Source organism: Eleutherodactylus coqui, chromosome 13 (assembly GCF_035609145.1).
Source record: "Eleutherodactylus coqui strain aEleCoq1 chromosome 13, aEleCoq1.hap1, whole genome shotgun sequence".
In the NCBI taxonomy this organism is placed as follows: domain Eukaryota; kingdom Metazoa; phylum Chordata; class Amphibia; order Anura; family Eleutherodactylidae; genus Eleutherodactylus; species Eleutherodactylus coqui.
In genome coordinates, this window is record NC_089849.1 from 34,142,466 (window position 1) to 34,159,561 (window position 17,096).

The following is a 17,096-nucleotide window of genomic DNA, read 5'->3' on the forward strand; positions in this document are numbered from 1 at the left end:
TATAGCGCCAACATATTCTACAGCGCTCTGGGTCTGATCTCGCTACCATACGCACACTAGAGCTAGTATTGTCACCTTTATCACAATATCCGTCAAGGTAAGAGCGGATGTGGTTTGGGGTTTGGCTTATGACCTATGGTTTTACCTCCATTATTTTACTGACTGAAACTAGTAATTGTGTCCCCCTCAGTGTCTGTAGTAGTAATAGTGCCCCCAGAAGTGGCCCCAATAGTGACAGTGTCTGCAGTAGTAATAGTGCCCCCAGAAGTGGCCCCAAGAGTGACAGTGTCTGCAGTAGTAATAGTCCCCCAGAAGGGGCCCCAATCGGGGGCGTAGCTAAAAGCTCATGGGCCCAGGTGCAAAAGATTATCATGAGGCCCCCGAGTTTCTCTTAACCGCCTAAGGGCTCCTTTCCATGGACGGATTTCCGCCGCGTATTACGCGGCGGAAATCCGCTGCGTTGCCCGCAGCTATTAGGTTCTATTGAACCTTATAGCACAATGCTTACGGTGCGGAATTCCACCGCAGAATTCTGCACCGTAAAATCACCCGGACTCACCCGCGCTCTATTGCGCATGCGTGCCGAAGCGTCATGCGGGACGTGGGACTCCGGATCCGGAGGTAAGTATTGGGGTCTCTGGGGGGCGCCGTGACGGGCTCCGTCGTGGAATTCCGCGTCGGAGCCCGTCACGGCTGTGTGAAGCCGGCCTAACACAGAGGCGTAACTTGAAGCTCCCGGGCCCCAATGCAAAACTTGTAACAGGCCCCCCCAACTATAATGCCTTATTCATAGTACTGGGCTCCCTATATAGAGAAGAGAGACATTATGGACCCCCTAAGGCTCCTTGGCCCGGGTTAACCGCAGACCCTATAGTTACGCTAGTGGCCCCAATAGTAACAGTGTCTGCAGTAGGAATAGTGCCTCCAGTAATGGCCCCTATAGTAACAGTGCCCCCAATAGTGTCCCTTATAGTAACAGTGTCCCCAGAAGTGGCCCCCAGTAGTGTCCATAATAGTAACAGTGCTCCCAGATGTAGTCCCAATAGTAACAGTGCCCACTCCTTGTACCCTACTCATCTTCAACCTGCGGCCAAGCAGCAACCCCACCCCATCCAGTATGTCACTCACTCTGCCTAGCTCTCGCCCAGCCACTGCTGTTATAATCAGAGGCTGTGACCCCTGACCTCTCCTCCCGTTGCTGTGTACAGGACATAGACCCCTGGAGGAGAGGTCAGGGGTCGCAGCCTCTGATTACAACAGTGGCGACCAGACGGAAGCTAGACAGATTGAGTGACATACTGGATGGTGCGGGGTTGCTGCTCGGCCACAGACGCTCTCAGATGACATTTATTTTTTACCGGCCATTAATATGACCAGTAAAAATAATACTGGCACTGACCTTATACTGGATTACTGACCGGACCAGCGAGTCACTGGCCGGAGGGACAACCCTAACTGGGGCCAACTTCATAGAAAGTCAGTTAACCTCACTTAGTTTTTGGAGTGTGAAGCAAAGTCCAAGTGACTGCAGAATACAAGCTTGAGAAATGATCAATCCATAGATCTTTCATTTCTTATATTCTAAGGTAAAATGGGCAACAGATAGATTTTCTTTTGGGCAACAGATAGATTTTCTTTTAGACAACTTTGATAAGAGTGTGGTGCTGCGCTACTTTTCTGTGGCCCACCCTGTAGACAAGTGACACACGGCAGGTGCAAAGGAAGCCAAAAATACTAGATGTAATACCTTCAGTATAAATGTCTTCACTGCTTTGACACAACTACATATTCCAATAAACGTTCAGAATCACACACGTGTGCCGCATGCCAAGAGCTTCCCATGACATATTTCCGCTCTGGTGTTTCCTATTAAATGAGGCACGCGATGATTTTCTAACATTATTTGCAGTCCCAATGGGTATTGCAGATTCTAATACATATTATCCAACATTTCATTCCTTAGTCAGTGTGTGCTCCTACCTTTCCAAGCCGTTGGATGTTCGGATGGGCTGGGCAACGCCGACGTCTGTGGATCCCTAATAAAAAGGCAAAGTGCAATTAAAACAAGTCAATTAAGATGAGTCAGTGTGCGGCAGAACATGTTACGTCGTCATTTAGTCAGGATGAAAACTGCAATAAACATTGGGCATTTTCACAATCTGCCATGACTGACTAACACTAATGACCTGAAATAAACCTTCTCAACTCAACGACATGCAGCAGAAATCCACAGCAGAACCCGAATGTCTAAGGCCGCCTGCAGACCGGCAGGTCGGATCCGGCGGCGAGAATTCTCACCGTGGGACCCGACCCAAGCGCCTGCAGGGACCAGCACGTACTCACCCGCGCCCGCCGGCTGTTTGATGTGCCGACTCTGCGAGTCCCGCACAGAAATAGAGCATGCCGCGATTTCTTTGCCGCGCGATATTTCGCGCGGCCATCTGCATAGGATTGCGTTTGTTAATGCAATCCTATGCAGGCTTGCAGCGGCGGAAATTCTGTGGGAAATCCCGCCGCGGAATTTCCGCTCGTGTGCAGGCGGCCTAAGAGCTCCTTCACGCGGGTGTATTTGCACGGACAAAATTTGTGCCCGCGATACACAGAGAATAGAACCCATTGATTGCAATAGGTTCGTTCAAATTTCAGATTTTGCGTGGTAGTTCAGCGCACAAATTAACCCTCACAGCTCTACTTTTCTATGCATTTGCGCACCAAAGATCTCCTAAGAAGTCAATGGGGCTGCACAAATACACGTGCAATACACAGGGAGATGCATAAAACGCTGCGTAACTCCGCTATAACTATTTAGCCATTTTAAGCGGTGAGTCTGCGTGTAAATGAACATGCCCTGGGGGGCGGAAAGAGTACAGTAAAATATGCCGATACCTGTGTAAAAAAGCATGGGTTGCTCCGCAAAAATGCAGCAGACACGCAAATACGCGTACACTCATGTGAAGGGGGCCTCACTGTGGATTTTGATACGGAGTTGCTGGCACAACTAACGCCTTGTTTTGTATCTAAAGGACCAGACGCACTTTTTAGGGATTTTACCCATGTGGTTGTTTTACTGCCTTTTTTTTTATCATTTAACGACCAAAATTATATCTTTTTCACTGACTTTTTTCCCCTATTATTTTTAGTTTTATTATGGGTAAAAAGCAAAAATAAATCATTTTTTTAAACATTTATAGTTGTTTTTTTAAATTAGTATAATCATGCTAAAATAAAGTAGTTTTAGATTCTTTTAGACCTATTTATATAAAATATGTATGGTTTTGGATCTTTTTTCTTTTTCAGGTATATAATTTTTATCTTATTCTGTAATTTTTTAAACTTATTTATGTAACTATTTTTTTCACCATCTATGTCCCCCATGACGTCATATAAGACCTCTGGAGATCATTTACATGGTCTTTTTTTTCTATTACACACTTTTCCGCTGTAGCCGCATCCATAGGAGCCCCAGCTGCAGGGGAAAACAACCCCTGTAGTGACAATAGTCACTGGCAGAGCTGATCAGGGTCTGCGAGGACCCTGTAGCTCTGTTGTGCCAGGTGATCCCAGTGGTTACGTGACTGCCGACTCGCATAATGGAAGAAACATTTCCACTTTCACTTCTCAGCGCTATGTACCCGGAAAAGTAGTAGGCAGAAACGGTTAAAAACCGCTTCTCCCTTCTCCTCCCGATTCTCGGCTGTGACTAACAGCTGATAATCCGACCTGCTCCTGCTTGATTGCAGAAACAAAGGCTTTAATCCTGCGCCGTATTTCTGCTATTCGATGGGATTAAAGCCCAGGACCAAGCGTCGTAAATTTACAGCGCTTGATCCTTAAGGGCTCATGTCCACGGGGAAAATATGATTTAGGATCCGCAGCGGATTACCTGCACGCGGATCCGCACCCCATAGGGATGCATTGACCACCCGCGGGTACATAAATACCCGCGGATCGTCAATAAAAGGGATTTTAAAAAAAATGGAGCATGAAAAAATCTGGACCATGCTCCATTTTCGTGCGGGTCTCCCGCGGGGACGGCTCCCGCGGGCTTCTATTGAAGCCTATGGAAGCCGTCCGGATCCGCGGGAGACCTAAAATAGGAATTTAAAGAATTTACTCACCCGCAGCGGGCCGGGAAGCTCTTCTCTTCCTCACGGCCGCATCTCCCTTGCTTCGGCTCGGCGGATGTGCCCGGCGCATGCGCGCGGCACGTCGACGATGTGCCGGCGACGTGCCGCCGGCGTCAGGAATTCATCCGCCGGCCGAAAAAGAAGATCCGGCCGTGAGGAAGAGCAGAGCTTCGCCGCCCGCTACGGATAGGTAAATTCTTATTTATTCGTATTTTCAGCGCTCATGTCCACGGAGCAGGAGGGACCCGCTATCCATACCCACACCAATCCCAAGAATGGGGGTCCTGTTTTCCCCGTCCTTCTCACTGCGGCGGCTTGCTGCACTCCCTGCAGTGAGGAGGAGATTGAATGGAGTGAAGGCGACGCATGTGCAGTGCTACTCCATTTATTTTTCAATGGGACTGCCAGAGATGAAGTACAAGACTTGCCTATTTTCCTCAGCCCCATTGAAAGGAACAGAGCGGCGACCGCACATGTGCGCCCATTGCTCCATTCACTGGCAAGAAGTGAGTGTGACAGAACATGCAGAAAGCAAAAAAGTAGGACTTGGTGTAGAGTTGTCTTGTAGAATTCTTCACTATAGTAAAGATACTATAAAGTTTGTAGTATCTTTACTATTGTATCTATATATTGTATGTAGAAGAGCCTTACTACACTACAGCGTTCAGAGAAGGCCTTGGAGCGGCGCTGCACAGAATCTTTAGAAATATAGGGAACCACCGCTCCTGGGGCCTTATCTGATTTACATCTTCATCAGCACTTCGGCCCTATTCAGCAATTCCAGCAACCTGATTTGTTCTGATTCACAATTCCAGCAACCTGATTGGTTCTTTGGGTTGTCTGTTTCACAATTCCAGCAACCTGATTGGTGACTAGGGCCGAAGTGCTGATAAAGATGTAAATATGCTATCTGAATTGAATGCTGTCCAATGGTAAAAGTTGCTCTGTTGGCCTAACCTTACTGCTTTAGTAAGCTGCTCATCCTTACTTATTATATAAGTAGTATCTATAGAATATATAGGTTTTTAGCAGATACATTACAAAGTAAGCTGCTAGGAAACCTACCTGAGGCCCCAAGAGATTTACCAATTTTAATTTTGGCCCCTACGTACTGCCAAGTTGTTCAGGCCTGCCTTTATCACCCATTGGGACCCACAATCTAAATTCCAAATTGAGCTATTAGTATGTTTTTTGGAGTATAGAAAGAAAGCAGACAAACATGGGGAGAACATACAAACTCGATGAAGATGTTGCATTTGAACCCAGGACCCCAGCACTAAAAGGCAATAAACTAAGCAACCACGTTACCTTGAATCCTGGGCTCAAATCCAACCAAGGGCAATTTGTATGTTCTCCCCTAAGATTGCATCCGTCAGTCCAATTTTTTTTTTTTTAACTAGGAGATGCAATCCTAGTATTTAGAGGAAATCCACACAATCAAGAGGAGAACATACAAATTGCCCTTGGTTGGATTTGAGCCCAGGATCCAAGTGCTGCAAGGTAGCATGATGGCTCAGTAGGTTAACTGGCATTCCATGAAATTTACACTATTATGTATGCTTGTGTCTGAGATAGGGAAAGTAACATTGGGACAGGAACTACTGTATTACAAGTGATGAGAATCTCAATCTTTATAGAGCTGCAGGATATGTTGGTGCTTCATAAGCAACATGAAGAAATAAAAAAAGACGTTTTCAAAGCCGGGTCATCCCTTCAACAATTTGTCAAAGGAGGAAATCGCAAGGCCTTGAATTATAGTGGAGGGTGGTTTTTAAAAAGTTTGTTTAGTCTAGAAGTGAAGCCAAGTTCTTAATGTACAGCTTCCTCTGCTCTGCTTGATCCTTCATCTGACGCTTCTGCTAACAAATGTCTATAGACATCCATACAGACCAAATATAGAATCCTTGGTGAAGTATCCCAAAGCCGTCCAAAGGCTCTTTCCTATGTCTCCAGATACACCTTTCTATAAACACATATACATCTTTATATATCTTTAAATGTCCCATGCAATCTACTACGGTATGTACAGAGACTTTAGGGTTGGTGCATAGGTATAGTTCTGTGCTTTATGTGTCTGATGATGGTGTTGCTTTTTGTAGTTCGTGTGGCCCAGCTGCCGTGAAACAAGATGGCACTAAATGGCCAATCTCCCTTGACCAGGATATTTAGAGACAGCTTTCAGGCAGCACACTGGATCTTTGCTTCATGTAAAGGAAAGCTATCCTGTATGTGTCTGATGGTGTGTCATAATGCTTTTGTAAGAGGGGTAAGCAGTACCCCACTCCCCTGTTTCTTACAGTGACTCACAGCCACTTGCTCTAACAAGCGGCCACTTCAGCCATGCTAAACTCTGTCCCCACTGTCAGTCAAGGCAGGGAGAAGCAGAAAAGGAAGAGAGGCAGTGAATTTGAGTGCATGAGAGCGCTACCAAGTGTGGAAGAAACTCTCTTGACATTGCAAGCAGCAATATATATATGAGCCAAAAAAATTGCTGTGCCACTGCTGGAGGAGCAGAGGGACGATTACAGAGTGAGAGGAGCTGCTGCCAGGCAAGCTGAGGAGTAGAGCAGCGCCAGAGGAAGCAGCTGACCATGATAGGTGGCACCTGCAGCACTGTGAGATCTGCTGTCAGTCTCTGGAGCCAAGAGAAAAAGAGTGGCTGCGCTATTACATCAACCTGGTACGGCATCTTTACTGCGACAGAGACCAAGGAGAGTGGTGGTAGAGTCACGCTCCTGACCTTAGACAAGCCTGGGTCAGCAGAAGTGGTGATTCCCACACAACGGAACCGTAAGTGAGGCCGACCTTAACAAGAATTTTAAGTGTGCACATCGATAGGGAGACTGACAGTTAGTCAACAGTGTTACAGAAGACCCAAACTGGGCTGAGGAAATTGGACTGTTTAGTAAACTACTTCTGCTCACATATGGACTGAGATATTGTTACATGGGGCAGGTCACTAACCTCAGGTAACAGCTACTTTGAGTGGGATTTGTATTTCTGCATTGTAGTGTTAACACTTACAGAGAGACTGTTATTGATATTGTTCGTAAGTTACTACTGCTACTATGGATTGTTCACAAAGGGCTGTTATTCCTATGTTTAGCTAGCAGTAGACAGTGCCTAGGCTTTCAAAGGTGAAAGTTCAACCCCATACTCATAATTGTTCAATTCCGGTGACTCCATCTGCTGCATCGTATCCTGAATCCTACGTCGCTGAACCACCAGCCAAGAAACTTGCACATCACTAAAGTTTTGACAATGATGCATTGTGGGTTGTGCTGAGGCACCCATGGAAGCACGCTGGCCTGCTGATAACAGCATCTAGGAGGTGGAATAAATCCAGCGCCAGACCAGAAAGTAATTTCTTGCTAATCCAGCCTAGAGATAATTTTGACATATGATACAGTATGTATGTACCAGTGACCTCAGCGAGCTTTGTGCAGAATATATCATAATCCTATATACATGTAAAGAGGACTGCTGACTGATAGCTTTTATATTGAAGTTGTAATCTATGCAATTTACAAGCACTCTATAATTAAAAGGCGATATATTGAGTGACTCTAGCAATTATCATCTCACCTAATAAAATATGTAATTAGATACTTTACAGTTACTAGATTACCGACTCGTGGTTATGCAGTTATGTGTCAGTATGGAAAATGTCCCTACATACATATTTTAGGAGCCCATCCAAAATATAGGCTTTGACTGAGACATTTAACATCTAAAGGGTGATCAGAGTTAAACTAGAAGTGGTGAGACGTCTTCAGCGAAAAAACCTATGGGGCAAAACCTAAAGGCCGATTTACACGCAACGATTATCGCTCAAAATTCGTTCAAGCGATGGCTTTTGAGCGATATTCGTTGTGTGTAAATCTTACAATCGTTTGCTTTTCTGCCGAATTAGGAATTTCATGCGAGTATGAAATCCATGGTTCGTGATAGCAGGGACCACATGCTGAGTTCTCCATTGGAGCGCTGATAACATTGTTTTTAGCATATCTATAGGAACATGTACAAGGAGCACATTGTACCATATCTATAGGATAGTTTGTGCTGCAATGCGGCAATCATCTTGGGTTTCTGAGGCAAAACTTTATGCCGTACTGTGGTATTTCTTTGGCGTTTCTGGAGTGATATTTCCTGCTGTGTGCGCTAGTATCATTCTGCAATGTGGGAGGCGCAGTATTGTAAGTGGGCTGGTTGGGCATGTGTGCCAGGGGTGCTTTTAATTTCTTGAGCAGTCCTGGCCTCAAAAAGTCCAGAAAAAGACAGCCTTAGGCCCCCTGCACACGGGCAGAAATTCCGCGGCGGGATTTCGCGCAGAATTTCCGCCCGTGGAAGCTGCCATAGGATTGCGTTAGAAAACCCAATCCTAGGCAGACGGCCACGATTTGTCCTCGTGAAATCACACGCAGAAAACAAATTGCGACATGTTCTATTTCTGAGGGTTTTTCGCAGAGGGCCGCACAGAAATGTCACTCCTGGGCCGCCGGCTCCGCTCTGGTCCCTGCAGGGGCGCGGGTCGGGTCCCACTGTGGGAATTCTCGAAACGGGATCCGACCCGGCCGTCTTCAGGCGGCCTTATTGAAAGTTGACTTTAGACTCAATCACTCACCACTAGAGTCAATTGCTTGTAGATTGATTCGCAAATTAAGGCCCATTTACACGGAGCAATGATCACTCAAAGATCGCTCAAACGGCTGTATGAGTGACAGCTTTGAGCGATCATTTTGCATAAACTATTAAGTAGCTACTTAAGAGCAATAAAGTGTGCAAATGAATCCTTAGCTGAATGCAGTTAATAGCCCGAGGCTATTATCTGCGCTCAGATCCTTTGTTCTCCAGCGGGGAAACAATGCTATCAGCACTCCCCGAGAACTGCTGATAAGGCTGAATGACGATTTTTAGTTTGGCCTGAACTTACCGATCAGCTAACAGTGCCCGAAACGTGCACGATGGGCGCACATTTAGGCCCAATGATTATCGCTAAAACGATCGCCTTTCTAGCGATTTTTTTTTTATTATCAACTCCGTGTAAATGGGCCTTTAGCGATTCTTGAGCGATCATCGCTCCGTGTAAATGGGCCTTTACTTATTAGACCCTATTTGCATGTACAAAGATAGCAACACAGTGTATGATGCAATTACAAGTGGATGTGCACATGTTCTGTACAGATGGAGAATGGGAACAAGGAACCCAGGTCTGACGCTGGTTGGCCCACTTTGCCAAAAACAGATGAGTTTGTACAATTTTTTTCAACAAATTATAGAACTTCAACCTTTCAAACTTGATATAAAGGTTTGTAAACTCCACGGGCGACAGATGTGGGTGAAAATAGAATTCTGCACATTTGTTTCATTTTTAAACTAGAGTTACAATATCCATTTTTGCACTTTGAAATTGCATTAGTCTGCAACTTTAGCACGACTACAGGAAGCATCTACCACAGCCCATCTTTCACATAATTATAACCCACCCCTACATTCTCTGTAGTACATGGAGGTCACACAGAGGACCAGATGTGGCATGTATGGCCCCACCTATGCAAGTAATACGAGTGGAGTGCGGCTATCTAGTTTCCAAGTGTCTGTCTACAAGCACTGCAGATAGTGAAGGCTAAGTTTTATATAGCAGCTATAAAAGAATGGGAAAACAAACCTTTATGTAGTATTATGTAAATGATTAGTCGTCACTCTTCAACATTGCTGCTCTTTACAGAATATGTTTTATCATAAAGATTGTGGAAGGTCTGATTGACAGATTTTTGGCTGCCTCCACCGGTCTCCTATTCATACTTGACTCCCACATAAACAACACTGCTGTCTAGTGTTGAGCAAACCAACCCAGTCAAACCCTGTTTTGGGGTCGAACTTTGCTAAAAATTTTGTTAGGCATGAACCCAAACCGAACTTTTAGCAAAGTTTTATCTGAAAAAGGCTCTACTGGTTCGGATCTCACAACACTAATTATGAACACTGGTGTATAACACTGTCTAAGGGCTTATTTAGACGACTGTATATCGGCTCGGTTTTCACGCCGAGCCAATATACGGTGTCCTTGTCTGCTGGGGGGGAAGGATGGAAGAGCCAGGAGCAGGAACTGAGCTCCCGCCCCTTCCCACTATTTGCAATGGGAGGGGTGGGACGGGGGCAGAGCTAAGCGCAGGCACTTAGCTCCGCCCCGTCTCTCCCCCTCCTATTGCAAATAGTGGAGAGAGGCGGAGAAGGGGCGGGAGCTGAGTTCCTGCCCCTGGCTCTTCCATCCTCCCCCCCCCCCCCTGCAGACAAGGACACCATATATCGGCTCGGCTTTTATGGTTCTTAGACTGTATTATACCAGTTTTAGGGTTTTTTGTGAACTTCTGCCTCAGTTCGAACTAATTTGGGCCTAACCAAACGTTTTACAAAAGTTTGTTGAAACGGCCAAACCGAACTTTCCAAAAGTTCGCTTATCACTACTGTTGTCATTAAAACATTAGTAAATCGAGTACACAACAAAAAGATTGCACCAATCATGAGAATCTTATGCCGTGAAATGTGGTAATGATACGGCATGGGAGTAGCGACAAGGGGGATAGGGAAGGGTTAAGGAGAAAAGCAAGCAAGGAGGTGGGTGGAGCTAGGACAGGAAAGGGAAAGGGGGGGGAAGAAGGAAGTGGAGCTCAGTGCAGCGGCGAACAACGAAGAGGAAGGACGCACAAAGAGAAGCACCCACCCACCCGCCCCGAGGCATGGTGAGGAAGGAGGAGCGAATTTTATTTTTATTTTTATTTTTGATCAAGGGAGTGTTTTTTCTCGGAAGTTGTCACAGCTACGTTAGGCCTGGAGTTTTTTCCATGCTGGAGAAGGAGAGTCGAGGAAGGTTAGCAGCCAAGGACCTGGGCTCACGAATTTCCTCGGGACTATTGTGGACTCAAAAGTTGGACGTTTACGGCATGGAAAAGATTTTTTCTCATAAAGGTTTTTTCATAATTAAATAAAGTTTTAGATAAGCGTTTGGTTAATAAAGCTGTGGCCTACCCCACAATTTTACCCAGCAGAAAGTCTGATGGTTATTTTAGATAAGTAAGCGAGCATATAGGCAAGGTTATTTGTCGCTAGTCCTGCAAAGCCTATTGGGAGCTGTAGTTTTGTCACTGGAGGGTTGTCACTAGATATAAAAAAAACAATGTAAAATATCTACATAGGTCGCTTCTTATGGTATTATTGTATCTTGACGCCACCATGAAGCTAGGGGTTTGACAGGGTTTGGATGCAGGCATGCCCCTGTCACACCCCCAGCTTCTGATTGGTGATTTCGCCTGCTGAACAGCGTGCAGTGTGTTTTGCCGTGATTGGACGGCAACGGATTAGTCTAGGTGTTAGGCTGACATTATTTGCTGAGAAGGGGTGCAGGTCATGGAAAAAAATGTTAAGCCTAACCCGAAAACATCCCTGAACCTAACCCTCCTGCCAAGGCAAAACTCACAGCACTGGTATCACAGCGAACACGCTGTTTATTGCTGTAGGTGGACTAACTGTGCAGGGCGCAAGTACATTTCAGTCGGCTCTTTACCGCTGAAATGTTAGGCCACCTGCAGACAGCCGGGTCGGATCCAGCTGCGAGAATTCTCGCAACGGGACCCGACCTGAGCTCCTGCAGAGAGCAGTGCGGAACTCACCAGCTCCTGCAGCTCCAGCTTTCATGTGCCGGCTGCCGGGCAGCCGGCGCATGTGCAGACCGGAGCCAGCGGCCGGGGAGTGACGTTTCTATGCGGGGCTCTGCGAGTCCCGCACAGAATTAGAGCATGCCATGGTTTGTTTTCTGCGCGTGCTTTCGCGCAGACAAACCGCGGCTGTCTGCGTAGGATTGCGTATTCTAATGCAATCCTATGCAGGTGTCCCACAGTGAGGCTAGCGCTGCTACCGGAAGGCCGCTGCCGCAGACCTGGCTGCCGGGAGCAGTGACAGGGAGAAAAAGGCGCAAGGGGGGAAGCTGCTGCAGGGAGCTCGCTGCCGCTGACACAGCCGCCAGGAGCAGTTACAGGGAGAAGAGGCGCAGGGGAGAATCTGCTGCCGGCTGTATAGCAGCGGTGCTATACTCAGGACCTGCTGTAAGGGTGAGAAATATAAGCCTATCAGGAACAGGGAGAGTCAACCCCCTGTCAAGCACCTAGTATCTTGTCACCACCCACACTTCAGGTGGCGTCAAGATACACTAATACTACTTCTTATATTATTTAAGACCCAATTTTATTAGTTTGGGTTCATTATTATTGAATTGTGTCACTAAATTGCCAATGGTGTAGCCATGTGTCGACCAGTAAAGCATGTTCAGCTGGTGAAATGGGTTTTTAACGACTAAAAGGCGTCTACTGAAATTAATGAATGGCCATTGATTTCTGTGAACATTTTGCATTGCTCTGGAAGGAAATTGAGCATTTACACTGCGGCTCCTAGCAATCAGTCAATTATGTAAAGTGGATGTCTGAACCGCCAGCCCCTTTAAATAATCAACCTCTGATGAGATTAATCAATAGTTCTTTATGACTAAAGGGCCCTTTTAGATGAGCAGCATGCTGCACCAGATCATCCAGGAAAGTGCAGTACAGCATAACAGAAATTGAAGGAGTAGAGTTGGTTCTTCACCGTTAGTTTCCGTCATAAGATAGGTTTGTTTGGCCAGGGGATTCCGTTTCCCTGCTTCCATAACGGAGCAGGAGAACATAAACCACAATGCTTATGGGAACTTAGCCTAAACTGAAAGTCTTAAGATTACAAGGGCATTGGTGAAGTGGATACTTTGCATTGCTCTGTGGGATAAAAGATGTTGGTAGAGGACACAGGGGTTTCCTTTACATTGTCCCTCTGCTCCTCAATTCAAAAGTAAGGGTCGCTCTACATGGAACAGCCATCATTAGAAATAGTTCCTGCAGTTAACATATGAGCGACTATTGTTGCTCCGCGAGAGAGAGAGAATACAAGCTGGTCTAGTCCTTGAAACACAGACAACTGGCTGTTCATACCAGACGATAATAATTAATCAACCAGCGACTATTTTTAGGTGAGCCGAAAGGAATCAACTAGTGAACAAATTCTCACTCGTCACCCTGTTGGTGGCCTCGTTTGCACAGAACTGTCACTTCCATTTGCTTTATCAAGCAACTATTTGGACAATAGTTGTCCCATGTGCCTACCGATTGGGCAATGAATTAGTTAATAGCATGTCAAAGGACCTGAGAACTATCATAAAGAGGGAGCACTCAACCATAACTTCTTCCAAACCAGGTGGCTTATCAAAAGTCTGAGACATAAGTAAACACAGTCACACAAGGGGATGGGGGAGGGGGAAGTCTGCAAAATGTATTGTCCTTCAGATGCACTTATCAAGAACTGCCATGACCAGGCATATTCCCTGCGTACAACCACACATTTATACTTTATGACTTTTCCTAAACGAAAACATAAAAGACTTTTGATGTTTCAGCTAAACGTATGGTTATGGAGCGGAGGGGGGTTGGCGACATGTGCTGTGTATGGCCGTCTTAAGGATTTTTTCACATGAGGTTTTGGTTAAGTTTTTCCATTCACTTTTAGATCACAGCCATGAGTAGATCCTACAGGATATTTAGCCAAAAAGCACCCCAAATCACACTTTTGAACAAAGCAACTTACATTGTACCATAATATTTTTTGCCTTGTTTCACGATGTGAATTACTATTTACTGTGGTGTGTCAAAGGTCATGGGACACTAGCTAATTTCGTGTAGGACCCCATTGATTCTACAAGTAGACCGAAGATGTCTGGATAGCCACCCATGGCTCTGTGGTATTTGCAGGTGCAGGATCTAGGGTGCGAACGAACCTCTCCACCACATCCCATAAATGCTTGATTGGGCTCATATCAGGTGAACGTGCTGGCCACTCCATTCCTAGGAGATCTCTATATAATGCTTCATGAACCAGTTCTGGATACCTTGGGGCCAATGGCACTGGGCATTATCCAGCTGTAATTTCCCATCATTGTGGGGGTACATTAAGTCCATGAAGGGCTGCAAATTCTCAACAAGCAGTGAAATGTAGCGGATACCGGTCAATGATGTGTTTATGCGGACCAGTGGACCCAACTCGTGCCATAAGAACACACCCCACACCAGTATCGAACAACCAACAGTCTGCACATTGGCCTGTTGATAGCTGGAGTCCATGGCTTCATGGGATCTGAGCCACATGTGAACTCTACCATCAACCTAGTACCATGACTCTTCGGACCATGTTACATGTCCTCTAGCATCCAGGTGAGGCACTGTTTCTGGTGTTATGGTGTTAATAGAGTCGCTCTGGAAGGTCTTCTACTCCCATATCCCATGGAAGCTAAAGAAAACACTGTACTGACCTGCGGGATATGCATGCCCGGCCTCCTTCATTGAATGTGGATGTGATTTCTACCAGAGTTGCTTGTCTGTTCGCACAGCCATTTCTAGCTTGCTACCACCGGACGTGATCATTAAACGGGTTTTATCAATTAAAAAAAAAAATCAAGACCCAGAAGATTCTTACGACATCTTCTCCTCGCTGATATTCTCCAGCCCACCGGATTAACTCACCGCAAGCCGGACGGATCCTCTTCTTCTTGTTATGGAGCATCCATTCTCTGCATTCTTCTTCCTGCAGGTCAGTGTAGGTCATGTCACTAGTGACATAGCGTTCCCTGTCTAGAAAGGAATGCCGAGCCATTGCCAAGACTGAGCATGTGCGCTGTCTCGCTGCAAGTGTTCATGTATTATATCAGAGAGACAGCGCACATGCTCAGTCTCGGTAATAGCTCGGCACTCCCTGCTAGGCAGTGAACGCTATGTCACTAGTGATGTATTGTACATTGCCCTGCAAGAAGGACAATGCCGGCAATATACACTTTGTCACCAGAAGAAGATTCAGCCAACTTGCGGTGAGGTGACCCGAGGGGGGACGGTAGGAGACAGGAGAAGATTGGCAAGGAGAAGATGCGGTGAGGATTAGGTAAGTATAGATTTTTTTTTCTAATAACAGAACCCTTTACGCACCCGCAAGAGCTTACAATCTCCTTGAGATATGCCCTTGGTTGAATTTGAACCCAGGACCCCAGCACTGCAAGGCAATAATGCTAATAACCACTGAGCCATCATGCTGCCCAGTGACTGCTTTTTGCTGAGATTGTGGGGTATCTACTGTTATAGAAAATTTGCTTTATTGAGCAACGTGCATGTGGTATTACGGTTTGTGGAAGGCTTCATATAGTGTAGCATACTGCTGCCACAATCTGTGCAATGTGTGAATGGAGATCAATTCCAACTGACTAATATTGTACATCTGGTATTTTACTGCAGGGGTAAGAAAACCACATAACGCCCTGGGTGAACCTAGTCTAATAGAATAGCACTGCCAAACCACTAATGAGCAAGTGTGACTCATAGTAATACAGAAGAGCGCGGCGTGATTTGGCGAATTCTTCAGTTTCAGGGTATTGTGTATATATGAACAGGAAGTGATGGGTACAGATGTGTGGATAGGCATGTATAGAATGACTAGTCTCACACCCTGTCCATATGTTCTTGTATTTCATAAGGACCCCAATTTATGAGCGATGCTCTGTAAAAGTGACTCCCGACTCTGGTAGACCCAGCCAATCCCTTCAATTGTCCGATGCAGGGAAACATATGGCCAGATATGGCTTAGAAGAGGGACTCCAGCGGACCACCATGGTTTAGAGAAGCCAGACCAGCGGCGTTCAGCTTGCCATCCAGGTTTCTATTTAAAATGTGATGAAACTGAGCTTTGGGGTGGTATCACACATACATTTTCCTCAAAATTTCTCCTGCCCAAAATGCCATATTTCTGCAATTTTAACACTGACGCTTTTTTACAACACAAAACCCCGTGTCTGGATGTTAGCTGTAAGTCAATAGGGAATTCTAAAAACGCACTAAAAGAGTTTGTAATGTGAAAACCGCCACAATCGACTAAGACCAATGTATGCATAGCAATTACTATTACATTACACAATTTTGAGTGTTCATAGGAATTAGTGTTGAGTATAGATGAGCGAGTATACTCGCTAACGGCAATTGCTCGAGCGAGCATTGCCTTTAGCGAGTATCTCCCCTGCTCGAGACTGCAGGTTCGGGTGCCGCAACGGGCACAGAGCGGGGGAGAGCGGGGGCGGAACAGAGGGGAGATCTCTCTCTCCCTCTCTCCCCCCACTCCCTCCTGCTGACAGCCGCTACTCACCGCTCCCCCGCGCTGGCACCCGAACCTTCAGTCTCGAGCGGGCAGGTACTCACTAAGGGCAATGCTCTCTCGAGCAATTGCCTTTAGGGAGTATACTCGCTCATCTCTAGTGTTCAGCGAACCCAAAGAGTCTAACCCTGTTTTGGGTCTAACTTTGCCAAAAGCTCCGTGCAGCGCAAAACTAACTAAAATCCCTAATCTTTTTCCTTTTTCTTCTTTTTTGAAAGAAGGATAAAGGAGAAAGAATAGAAGAAAAAGCTGAAAGAAAAAGAAGAAAGGAAAATGAAGAAAAAGAAGGAACAAAGAAAAAGAAGTAATAAGAAGAAGATGGAAAATTAAGAAAAAAAAAGAAGGAAAAATAATCTTTTTCCTTCCTTCTCCATGTTGTTTTTCATTAACATTGCCTTAAAACAGCTTAAAAGTACTTGGGTACGTTCCTTGGTCACCTAAGGCTGCCCTGTCCACGAGCGTTTGTTCATTGCGTTACCCGCGGCGATGATCTAGCCACGGGTAACCCAGTGAATAATTTCTATAGCGTTGCTATGGAAAGCGCAGCCGCTGTGTCCACGAGCAGAGAATCATAGCGATTCTCCGCTTGCGGGATCTAAATCGTAGCATGCTGCGATTCTCTGTGGTGAGCCTATGTGTCAGATAGGCTCACCTCAGAGAACTGAGAGCAGCCCCCCCCATCCTCCCCCCGATATTCCACTACGG

The 17,096-nt window shown here is 45.9% G+C and overlaps 1 protein-coding gene across 1 annotated transcript in view; it reads right to left on the reverse strand.

Annotated features, from left to right (window-relative positions):
- The window catches only part of PLEKHH3 (pleckstrin homology, MyTH4 and FERM domain containing H3), an 81,122-nt gene that overhangs the window by 40,721 nt on the left and 23,305 nt on the right, over positions 1-17,096 (reverse strand). The window contains exon 2 of the mRNA XM_066587322.1: positions 1,981-2,036. Coding sequence (XP_066443419.1) covers positions 1,981-2,036 — 56 coding nt within the window. The remainder of the gene's footprint in view (positions 1-1,980; positions 2,037-17,096) is intronic.